Source organism: Astatotilapia calliptera, chromosome 2, assembly GCF_900246225.1.
Source record: "Astatotilapia calliptera chromosome 2, fAstCal1.2, whole genome shotgun sequence".
Lineage (NCBI taxonomy): Eukaryota > Metazoa > Chordata > Actinopteri > Cichliformes > Cichlidae > Astatotilapia > Astatotilapia calliptera.
In genome coordinates, this window is record NC_039303.1 from 19,190,094 (window position 1) to 19,201,945 (window position 11,852).

The 11,852-nt window shown below is 38.0% G+C and overlaps 2 protein-coding genes across 2 annotated transcripts; both read left to right on the top strand.

Moving 5' to 3' along the window:
- Positions 1-766: 766 nt before the first annotated feature.
- Positions 767-4,303, top strand: LOC113029093 (calnexin-like). The gene is made up of 5 exons (XM_026179714.1): positions 767-857; positions 2,570-2,643; positions 3,131-3,250; positions 3,345-3,444; positions 3,866-4,303. Exons 2-5 carry the CDS (start codon positions 2,572-2,574, stop codon positions 3,946-3,948), a joined length of 375 nt encoding a protein of 124 aa, XP_026035499.1. The 5' UTR covers positions 767-857; positions 2,570-2,571; the 3' UTR covers positions 3,949-4,303.
- A 1,806-nt stretch (positions 4,304-6,109) lies between these two features.
- fgl1 (fibrinogen-like 1) lies at positions 6,110-11,075 on the top strand. Its single transcript, XM_026179724.1, has 7 exons — positions 6,110-6,310; positions 7,237-7,402; positions 7,537-7,696; positions 7,773-7,861; positions 9,458-9,546; positions 10,074-10,261; positions 10,374-11,075. Exons 1-7 carry the CDS (start codon positions 6,254-6,256, stop codon positions 10,609-10,611), a joined length of 987 nt encoding a protein of 328 aa, XP_026035509.1. The 5' UTR covers positions 6,110-6,253; the 3' UTR covers positions 10,612-11,075.
- Positions 11,076-11,852: the final 777 nt, after the last annotated feature.

Here is an 11,852-nt window from a genome sequence, read left to right on the forward strand (position 1 = left end):
CTTTAAAAAAAAATACTTACTATACCATCAAATCATCTTAAACGTAATCACATAAGTGTGAAGGTTTTTCTGGTCATGTGGTTGGTTTGGTTTGTCTTTGTTAGTATGCCTGTTAGCAGGATTTTTCCCATGGAGCTTTTATCAGTGGTGGGCCTTGCTCCAACTTAGAAATGATTAACTTAATCATCTGAAAAAATCCTCTTGTTCTCAAGAAATAATAATACATTTGGATCAGATATCCTGGGGATTCAGTTCATGGTGTGGAGGGACTTTCAGCCCTGTAAATGATTTCAGACTGGGTCCCTCTTATCTACATTATGCTATCATACAGTGTGCATTTTTAGTTTATGAGGACTCCTGCTGTTCAAAGTGTTCCACTGATCACATTTTCTGTCACAGCCCATTTCCTTTCATTTCATTTCATCCGCTCTAATTAAAGAGATTAATACAGAGCATGTCTTTCATCCTTCTGTCTAAGTGATCACAGATAAAACAGCATGAGTCATTTTATTATTTTCAGTGTTTTTAGCATGCAGTTTAGTCTATTTCTCAGAAACTCTGAAAAAGTATGAACAATTTTGTTATTAAACGGTATATTTTTAACACAAATACTGAACATTTATTAACAATAAATTACATCATTTGAATGCATTCTTTTATACTGTGTGTGTGTGTGTGTGTGTGTGTGTGTGTGTGTGTGTGTGTGCGTGCAAGTTAATAACGGTGTCATACCCATTATAACATGGTAACTGTATAACTGCAGTCATGTCAGCAACTGATTTTAGAGCAAAGTCCAACACTACATAGCTGTGAGATTTCAGGAAGTGAAACAGGGAAAAATCACTGTTGAAAAGCAGGTAAAAAAACACCTATTTAAAAACAATTTATTTGCCTCGTTGTTCTTTTATTTTCGCCCTTCACTGTTAATCTTTATCTCTCTTGTCGCTGCGTTTCTCTCTCGCTTGCATTTGACTTCATCTTCTTGTTTTCCTCTGCTTTAGTTGCACTTTTTTCTTCCTGCCTCTGATCATTGTAGTCACAGAACAAATAAATAACGAATGATTATGATTGAAATCACATTTTTTCTTCCTTCAGAATCTTTGAATGTGGTCTTAACCAAGTATGCTTAGGTCATGCATGTGTATACAGTAACACCTGTAGACAGTATGAGTATTGCTGAAAATGTGTTAATACTTAGTGTTTCTGACTCATGTCAAAAACTGTTTAGTTCAGTACAATTCACAGTTTTCTGTTGTGTTTTATTATTTATTAAGATTAAAAGACTGAAACACCCCATATTCAGATGATTTCTTACGGGACTAAAATTAAAGTCTTCCTCAATGGACACATTCATCCAAGGGTGATTAGGGATGAAGGACCAGAGCATCTCCAAAACTGTGACTCTTGTGGGGTGTTCACGGTCTGCAGTGGTCAGTATCTACCAAAACTGGGCCAAACAAGGAAAGACTGTGACCCAGTGACAGGATCATGCAAAGGCTGGCCCATGTGGTCCAATCCAACAGACGAGTTGCTGTAGCTCAAATTGCCAAAAATCGTGATCCTGGTTCTGGTATAAAGGTGTCAGAATGCACAGAGCGTCGTAGAGTATAGGGCTGCATAGCTGCAGACCAGTCAGGGCGCCCATGCTGACCCCGTCCACTGCTGAAAGCACCAACAATGAACATGAGAGCATCAGAACTGGACCATGGAGCATTGGAAGAAGGTGACCTGGTCTTCATTTGGATGGTTGGATTTGTTTGCAGCACTTACCTGAAGAAGGCAATCCAGCGTAGGCAGTGTGATGCTTTGGGCAATGTTCGGATGGGAAACTTTGGGTCCTGCCATCCATGTGGATGTTACTTTGACATGTACCATCTACACGCTTTCATGGAAACAGTACGCCCTCATGGCTGTGGCCACTATCACAAAGCAAAAATGGTTGAGGAATGGTTTGAGGAGCACTGTGCATTGACTTGGGCTCCATCTTCCCCAGTTTTAATCCAGTTTAATCATCTGTGGGATGTGCTGGTCAAACAAGAACAATTCATGGAGGCCCCACTTTGTATAACTTACAAGACTTCAAGGATCTGTTGCTTACATCTTGGTGCCAGATACCACAGCACACCTTCAATGGTCCATACCTCAACCATTTAGGCCTGTTGTGGTAGCATAAGGGGAACCAACAGAAAATTAGACAGGTAGTCAAACTGTTACATCAGAATATTTAAAAGAAGGTGGGTGGGTGTGGGACAGCTCTGTGAACATACTGGGGACTATGCCAATTATAGAGAATCATCTAGAATCATCTATACTTGAAGATGCCATTGTTGCCAAAAGTTGTTTTTAACTATAAGGTCTGTACTATATATAACAAATGGAATATTTTAATCTTTATTATGAACAAACTGATAAAGGACTACAAAATCTATTTGGCTATGATTGTTGTGGATAGATTGATCAGAGAAAATGAACTGAATTATTTTAAAAGGTTTGGAGCATATAAAAAAAGAGTCTAAAGACATTCAGATCTCATTGCATGCGTGTGTGTACACCTGTACTTGTATTTTAGGGATGGACACCAGCTTTCTGGTGCTGTGCATGATGCTGGCAGCAGATGTGACACCAGCTTCTGCTACAGCAAATGTAAGAGTTTTACTGCATTTATTCTTTTTTTGTATTCACTAAAGATTGTATACAGATTGTATACAGTGTAGTATTGTGAAAAAAATGTTTTTTTACTATTATACTTTTTCTTTTCTTATCTTTAAGGCATGCCTAAAAAAAACATATAGAAATCTGCCACTATAGATGCGGGTTGATATAACAGACTAATAGTTTTGCTCTGCAGTCCATGCACCTAGATTACTTACACACCACCTAGTGGTCAGATGTAGAAATGCATGGCATAGAAATGAGTCAGTCATGTTTCCTGCTGATTTTATGACCCCGAATAATGGTCTTGGTCACATTTTTTTTTAAATCCAGTACTTTTGTTTGTTACTTGCCTTCTTCTAATTTTTTGGCATTTTACATTCATGTGATCATTTTACAAGCTGTTTTGATCTTTTATCCATCATTATATGCAGTTACTTTATTTATCTAATGACATATTTGTTTATGTGCGCTCTAGCCAAGCATCATAGAGACCCTCATTCTGGCCACTTTCCAGCGTCCCTGGCTCTGGGGTCTCTATGTCTTTGTTGTTGGACTCCCCATCGTTCTCTTCATAAGCTTCATGTGGCCAGACAAGGTACATTATACTTAAGAGTAGTTTGGTCTTCCAGAGAAATACGACAGCTCCAAAAAAACCTAAATCTTTAACTGTGTGGTGTGCTTGCTTACAGAGGTTTGGTCCCCCTGATCAACCATATTACTATAAGAAGAGTGATGAGGATCAATCAGATGACCTTGAGCTCTCACCACCAAGGAAATCGATAGAAAAAGGTAATTTATTATTATTATTATTATTACATGAATGCAACAGAAGTAGTCTATTTCTACAACATGAAATTTAAGATATGTAATGAAGAAATAAGTAAAGCGTTATCTGAGCTCTTAGGCAAAGATCTTGTGACATTAATTACACAGTGTTTGGAAATAGCTAGCTTATATTTTCTTAAAATTAATTCAACAGCCCTTTAAGTTCCTTTGCATCATATTAATTGGGCAAAATTATATATATATATAATTATATACAATTTCCTATTTGTTTTTTATTGGAACCAGACAGTGATTATCTAATTTAGCTAGTTTATAACAATTTTTTGTTTTTTTGACAAAGTCTAAGTAGGATTGTTACTAAACCTGCGGCCGGCCATGGAAACTGTTGATGAAACTTTTTGTCTGTTTCTGTATGTGTATCTAGATTCATGCACCAGAGCAAGAACCTCAGAACAGGAAACCCAACAAACTCACAAGAACCTGCTGAGAAGAAAGGCTAAGGAATGAATGGCATCCCCTTACTTAGGCAAACTAAAAAAATGAATATAACCAATGTATTCGTATTTAGTTGCACATATATGGGTCCTATCATCACCCCACAAAACTGCTCAGGAATTATACAGAGGAACACGAAAGCTAACCTGACACCCCCTCCCACCAACTCACTACATCTGCAGGATATGCTGCAACAAGCTTGATTCACAGAGGCCGAAACCCACAGTTAACTGGACATAACATATGCCGTGTGTTGGGAAATGACACATTACTGCAGTAACTAAGTACTTCTATATATCAGTTCCTCTTGCCTGCTGTGTACATAACTGGTTCCACCAAAAAGTATACCTGTTTTTGAAGCTATGAACTTGAGTCATAAAAACTAATAAAAATTTAAGATCACACCAGAGGATTTTTTTTTAATGTTCATCTTCTACAGTCTTTGCTTGATTCCTGTTTTGGCTGTTACAATTGAACTGTACACTGGCATTAGAGGAAATAATTGCGTTCTTGCTAGAAAATAAGTGAGAATAAATGTCAGTCTGTCCATTAGCCAGTTTAGCTTAGCACAAAGGCTAACTTCTCTATCCAAATGCTGCAACATTTTCTAAGAAACATATTTAAGATTACTACCTGTTATGAAGTTTACTTTTACTTGTGAGTAAAAAATGAGAACATCTGTTTGTCACAACAGCTGTACAGATTCTCAGTTGATATCGTGCACACATTGCTTGAGAGTTGCTTGTGATACAGCCACCAGTAATGAGGGAAAAATCTATTCTCCAGTTAGAAGCTGAGTGTTTCTTTGCTGTGACTAGGTGAAATCAGATGCAAGAGTGTGCTACATCCAAGGCCTGTTTATGATTGCCTTGGCCACTAGCTGATTGCTGTGGTTGCCTGTAGTTTGCATGGAAGATACAAACTCTTCTGCAAACACTTGCTAACGACTATTTGAGTAGAAACATTATAGGATGAACTGGAAATGGTGAACATTCACCCTCAAAGTAAAAGTTGCACTTCATTGCTACAGCAACATATTTCAAAAAGTGTAATGTTTTCATTGAAGGCTAATGTTCTCCTCTTCTGGTTTTGTGTTTTATTACCACCTGGAGTGTAGTTGGACAGTTTTTACAGATGAGCTGGTGTGTTCTGTGTAAAGTACAGGCAACCGCGGCAATCTGCAAGCAACCAAAGCAAAAGAGATGGTTTTTTTGCCAACTGGTCAGGCAATACACATTTTTCTGTAGCAACCAGTGGTTGCCAAGCAGTCAGTGACCAGTCTCTAGGACTGCGTGACTGGGCTTTACCAGTCAACTTTCACAGCGACTACCAGCAACTTCAAGCAATCACTTGCTATTCTGTGATTGTTTCCCATCCCTGTGTGACTGGTGATTTATTTAGTTGATCCTACATTTTCAAAAATAGTGGACAAATTAACATCACATGGTTAGTTGTCACATGACCACTCATGCTAAACTAAGCTAACCTGCTACTCCAACTATATATTTAGCATACAGATGTGAGAGCGGTGGCAAGTACCTTGTTTAACTTTACTGAAGAAAAAGGCATATTTACACAATGTATGCCTGCTGTGACAGCCAACACTACTATATACTATTACATCCTCCTACAGCATCACTGTCTAAAGCTGTCATTGTTTGGTTATTAAAGCTTTCAACCAACAGAAAACTTGCCTCTTCTTCCCTTGAAATGAAATCACTAAAAGCCAATTAATACAGTCGAGTCTCTTTGTAATCCTTTGAGACAAAATATCTTCTGCTCTTCCTGCTCCTGTTAGAGTTGACCTTCAGTGGCATTTAGCTGCTGGCAACATCTATTTAAAATGGCACAACACTCACTCATCAACAAAATGACTACTTGACTCTTTAATGACACTGACAAAGAATGCAATACAGATCAGTGATAAGTGGTGGATGGATCTGCAGACTATCATCAAATGCACATTTTTGAAAAGGAATAACTTCAAATAACCTTCTGCTAAAATTGTTTGAAAAAAGTCTGTTCTCTTATTTTATGGTGTTTTCCTGAAACCGTGGCTGGATTTTGGGAAGCGGACATCTGTTCTGGATATTTGCTGCATATTTCTTCACTGTAGAGAATCAGGTATTTGGTCAAGTTCTTCTTGTTCTTCTTGGCCACAAACGTGGTTTTGTTCCAGCTGAGGGGAAGATCCAAATAGCAGCATTTGCTCAGGGGCAAAAATCAAAGAGATAAAACCAAACTGGAAAAAGCGAAATACTTATTCATTTGCGACTTCTTGCCACTTAGGGTGTTGTGATATCCAAACACGAAGAGGATGAGAGGCTCTCTGTTGCTGCTGCTCATACTGACAGCTTATATCCAGTCTCTGTGTGTAAGTACGTGGATCTGACACGTTTCTTTTTACATAATTTACCAGGTAGGCTGATCATTTGAATTTAATTTTAAGTTGTATTTACTTCATTTTTTCCTAAACCACAGCAAATGTCAAATGAAGTTCTTCTGCCTAATATATGATGTTAGCTGTGTGTCGTATTGACCAATTAACAATGCAATCTACCATTTAAGCATATTTTGACAAATGATGAAATCAACTTAGCCACGTAACTCTAATTATGTCTTTTTTAACCTATTTTAAATTGCAGGACATATACAAACTCAGAACAGTTCATATTTAAATATTTATGAAGATTCATTGTAGGATCAGATTAAAGTTGTACCACTCAGGAGGCAGAGCCTCAGGTTACCTACCAAGTGGAAATTTGATAGCTTGATCACTGGCTCTTCTGGTCTGCACAGGCAAGATACTTAACCCCGAACTGCCCGAGTATGTGTCAATGGTAGGCAAAGTGTTTAGGCAGGCAATAAAGAGTGGAAGACTGCTGTATAAGTACCAGGCTATATTTCCCCAAATGATTCAGTTTGAATTGTACAGCCTGATCTTGAATTTAACATAAGAATAAAAGTAAGTATTAAACAATGGCACTTTATGTGGCGTATCAGATTTCAAAATTATAGTTATTCAGCTTGTCAAAACTGCAAATGCACATAAACATTAACTGGATATGAAGCTTGGAGCAGAGGGTTAAATGTTGATTTGACTGGAAGCTGATGCTTATTTTTTTTAAAGAAAAGTTTTAGTGATGTGTTACAGGGTTAGATTCAGTTTTGTTGTATAATCTATGTTTCACTCTGTATATCAGCATAACATTGGATACCTATCATATGTTATGTGTAGAGGAGGGAATGAGAATGAATGATGATTCTTACAATTACAGCAGTACAATTATGTGTGTGTAGGCGTCAGACAGTTGCCGTGAGGAGGCGGCTCGTCTGCGGGAGCGGGAGAATCTTCTGAAGGGCCAACTTCAGAAGCAAGAGCTTCTTCTGCACAGATTACAGCTCCTGAACCAGCCTCGTAACAACAAAGTCAGAGGTGACCAGAGCCAGGACAGACAGTATGCAGGTCAGGGCAACACCTTCAGGACTAGACTAAAAATATCTTCTTTGAAAATCTCCTGCCACAGAATCACAAACCAGATAATGTTTTAAATACAAAATATGTGTCTACATATTTAAATTTGAGGGTGTATGCATCAGATTGCTCCCAGGTCTTCAGCGCTGGCCACAAATCCAGTGGTTTATACAGAATCAAAGCCAATGACAGCCCTTCTCCAGTCCAAGTGTACTGTGATATGAGCGACGGAGGTGGTTGGACCATCATTCAGAGACGGATCAGCGGAGCTCGGACATTTAACAGGTGTGTCTTACATCTAACAGCAAGGGTAAAAAAATTTAATTATTTACATTTTAAAAAATTTCTATTTGCCTACAAGGTCATGGGAAGAGTACAAGAATGGTTTTGGGGAAATGGATGCAGAATTTTGGCTCGGAAATGACAACCTGCATTACATCACCGAACAAGGTATTAGCAATGTACTATATTATTCTTATTGTTTAAAGGAGCAGTAACTGATAGCATATATTATCAAGTGGAACACAATAATGGCAGAACATTGCTCTCTGCTCTTGTTCACTACGCAATGACTTGTGGGTAAAAGTCAGTGTCCTCTGGCGTCAGTGGAGTTGTTACAGGTTTTGGACATGTTTTGATGCAACAACGATAGTGTTTTGGCCCTCACCATATTGTTATTATTAGTATTATGTTTTTATTTTATTTTATTTTTTTGAAGCCAGAAGCTATCAGCTAATGTTAGCAAGCTTGGTTAGCATGATGAATTCATAAACTCTAAAACTGAAATAGTGCAACACACAAACACAAATATCTGCTAATTAGTGCTAAGTAAGCAACATTAACAAAATACTAGAATTTCACTCACCAAAACTGATGCACAGACTTCCTGTTGCAATATGCAAAAATGTAACAAACACAGTTGGGTGGTTCAGGTCAGTGAATACTATCCGATTGTTCAGTGATGACGTGACGAATCCTACTTCCGGGCCTAAAGTAGTCTGCGTTTAATATGGCTTTTGTGTTGTTAACATGTTTAATGTTATGTATTTTCTTCTATTTAATCTCAAAAAGCTCCTAAAACATTCAGTGATCACTGTTGACCTCCCTCGGCTTTTATTACCGCTAATCATTTATTTAAGATCAGTTTTTAAAACCTTAGGATGTAACTACAGCCCAGGTAATGCAGCAGTATATGAATGCCTAACCTCGTATTGTGGATGGATTATCTCAGTTGTTCTCCTGGCTGAAGTTTGGTCCTTTTACAGCATCCTGCCATGCGATTACATTTGTTCCTGACCACCGAGAACACTCACGTTAACTTTTATCGAGTGGAAAAAAAGTTAGCTTGTTTATATTGTGCTAACATAGCTGTGTCGCTAGCAGTCACGTAGCACTGCTGTTTAGTTTTCTGTCTTCATTTATGCTGGAAGTGATAACAGAGCTGTACGTTTTAATTTGTTTCCAAAACTCCACAGTCAGGACATGCTATATTATATTTAGATAGAAGCTAGCAAGCTAACTCCCTGCTAACTTTTAACTCCGTTAAATGTCATAAATTCAGTTTTCATGGATGCCTGGATATTAAACTGAATTGTTACACCTGGTAGAGCAGAACGCTGATCATTTTATTAAAGATGAAAGACTTTAGACAGTTTTTCAACTCTCAGTAATGCTATAGTGATCATTTGATATATGGACCTGCAGCGGAGTTTAGACCCAGACACGGCTAGTGACGTCAGACTGAACAACCGGATTAGAGGAGATGAGGTGCTAGCTACAGCTACATCTGACCGTCACAGTTTAGTAACACTAAATTCCCATAAACCAAATACAGCCTGTTGAGATGTGATTGGTCAATACTTGGACTACAAACATAAACCAGAAAGCTTTGAGTACAAAAACATTGAATGCATAAAATCACATGGTGCACAAAATAAGTTATTACTGCTTAAAAAACTGCTACAGATCCTTATTGTGTTTGCAGGGGTCAAGATTTTAAATTGGTTTAAAATTGTCATTTTTGTTATGTTCATGTGTTTGTTCCAGGGAATTATACTCTGAGAATCAACTTGGAAGATTTCGATGGTAACCAGCGCTACGCTGAGTACAAGAACTTCAGAGTCACGGATGAAAAGGTAACGATGCTAGGCGACCGCTAAACTAATAGATAGTAGACTTGACAGTCATTTAATGTGTTTGATTGTTGCTGGGGAAAATAATCTTGAATCTCATGCATGTCTCTGATATATCTTATATCTGGTTTTCTTCTCTCTATGAGATTGTACCATTTTTAAAGGATCGATGCTAATTGAAAGATACTGAACAGAAATATGAAGCTACAGTCAGCTGCTGGTTAGCTTATCATAGCATAAAGACTAAAATTTGGGAATTGTAACATAAGAGGGTTAAGTTTTCTCATTCTGAGTCGGTCTAATTGAATTTTATCCATCCATCAATTGAAGTCCCACTCCCCCAAAACAAGTTCAAGTTCTTCCTGGTGGGTCCCCAGATATTCGAAGACCAGATGAAATTTATGTAATCTCTCCAGTAGGTTCTGGATCTTCCCCAGGGTTTCCCATCAGTTGGGTAACTTGTATCATACTTCAGCTGTTATTTTAAACTTATAGCAGCTGACAATCTCTTATTGTATCCTTCTTTTTAGGATCACTATCGCCTTAGCTTTGGAGTCTATGTAGGTACAGCTGGAGATGCTCTTTCTGGAACCTATCAGGTTGGGGTTTCAGACTGGGCCAGCCACCAAGGCATTAAATTTAGCACCTATGACCAGGACAACGATAACTACAAGGGAAACTGTGCCGAAGAAGACAAAGGAGGCTGGTGGTTCAACAAGTATGGGGTTTGCCCATTCATCAAAAGATTTGCAAAGATGGAAAAGTATTTATCAGTCATCCATTATCATAAAAAAATAACAAAAGGATATTTGTTTTTTCACACTCCTCAGGTGTCACTCAGCCCATCTCAATGGCAGATACTATCCCAGTGGGTACTACAACTCTGTAACAGATGATGGTGTAGTTTGGTACACTTGGAGAGGATGGTGGTACTCTCTGAAAACCAGCATCATGAAGCTGAGACCCACTGCCTTCGAAATTGATCCCATTGATGACCCCAATGTGGTTCATCGCAGCCCCGATTCACAGGCCGAAGAAGATCTCAAATCAATTGTGGGTAGAAACTAATTAGAAAACAGTACTTTTACAGTAATACTGTAAACATTTTTTCCTGTGTTATTGGACTATATCTTAATGGTAAATGGCAAGTAGAGAAGTAAAAAGTGGATTAACTCGAATTCATTATTTTTCCTATACCGGTATTGGGAATATAAAAATAAACAACCCTTCTTAGCTTATCTTAGTAGGAGATGCTTATGAAATGCTGTTTTATAGCTCCATGTTACAAGAGGAAGTAGAATGCACACACAGCTGTCTGTTTTGGTGGACAAAAAGGGGAATCTGATGTCAGTGTGTGTGCCAGACACAGGCGCAAACATTGAAGTGAAAGGAGCCATTATCATGTCACTGAAAATAGTTGTAAGAGGAGTTGATATTGTCATAGATAGACAACATAGCACTGAAGCCAATGCTATTTCTTTGGCACACACAAACAGTCTGCCCCAGTGCAGCTGTGGCTACAACTGTAGCTGCCTCCACCAGTGTGTGAATGTGAGAGTGAATGAATAGTGGAATTGTACAGCGCTTTGAGGGCCCCGAAAAGCACTATATAAATGCAATCCATTATTATTATTATTATTATTATTATTATTATAAATAGAGGCTTAAAAATACTATGCATGGACTGTTATCCACTTACAGGCTGCGGACACACCGTCAACTCCATATTCCTCTTATTTGAATTATAACCATGATTCCAGAACATGCAAGTCCTCCCTGTTATTTCATAATGCTGAATTAACTAGTTGTGTTGTTCTAATGCTGTTGTATTTGTTTCTATTCTTTTATTAAAAACGTTAAATATCAAATTTCTTGTGACACCTTTATTTGAATTCTGACATTTTGTGAGCACATTTTGCTACTCCACATGCCAAATCACTATCACTCAAAGGTGGAATTTAACCTTATCCACAACTTTTTGCACTCTTTATTCTGTACCGTTTATGGCTTACTAAAATAAAATAATAAAATAATAGACTCCCACATGACTTTGTACAGGACTGCTTGCCTACATATTGTGACGAGTAAATGTATGAATCGATGTATGTTAATGTTTAATTTTTCGTCTAGGTCAGGTTGGACTGAACGCCATCGACCAAACAGCAAGGCTTATATGTAATCTGAAGAAGGATACTGACAATAAAAGAAAGCCACCCAGTTTACTTGACTGACAATGAATCCATGAACTGACAACTGTGTATTATCACTGGATCGCTGGATTTTTCAAAGGAGGATGGCTTATTTTATTT

Coding starts and splice junctions, on each gene's coding strand:
- LOC113029093 (XM_026179714.1), top strand. CDS start 2,572: ATGGACACCAGCTTTCTGGTGCTGTGCATGATGCTGGCAGCAGATGTG. Junction 2,644..3,130: donor CAGCTTCTGCTACAGCAAAT/GTAAGAGTTTTA, acceptor TGTGCGCTCTAG/CCAAGCATCATAGAGACCCT. Junction 3,445..3,865: donor AAGGAAATCGATAGAAAAAG/GTAATTTATTAT, acceptor ATGTGTATCTAG/ATTCATGCACCAGAGCAAGA.
- fgl1 (XM_026179724.1), top strand. CDS start 6,254: ATGAGAGGCTCTCTGTTGCTGCTGCTCATACTGACAGCTTATATCCAG. Junction 6,311..7,236: donor CTTATATCCAGTCTCTGTGT/GTAAGTACGTGG, acceptor ATGTGTGTGTAG/GCGTCAGACAGTTGCCGTGA. Junction 7,403..7,536: donor CCAGGACAGACAGTATGCAG/GTCAGGGCAACA, acceptor TGTATGCATCAG/ATTGCTCCCAGGTCTTCAGC.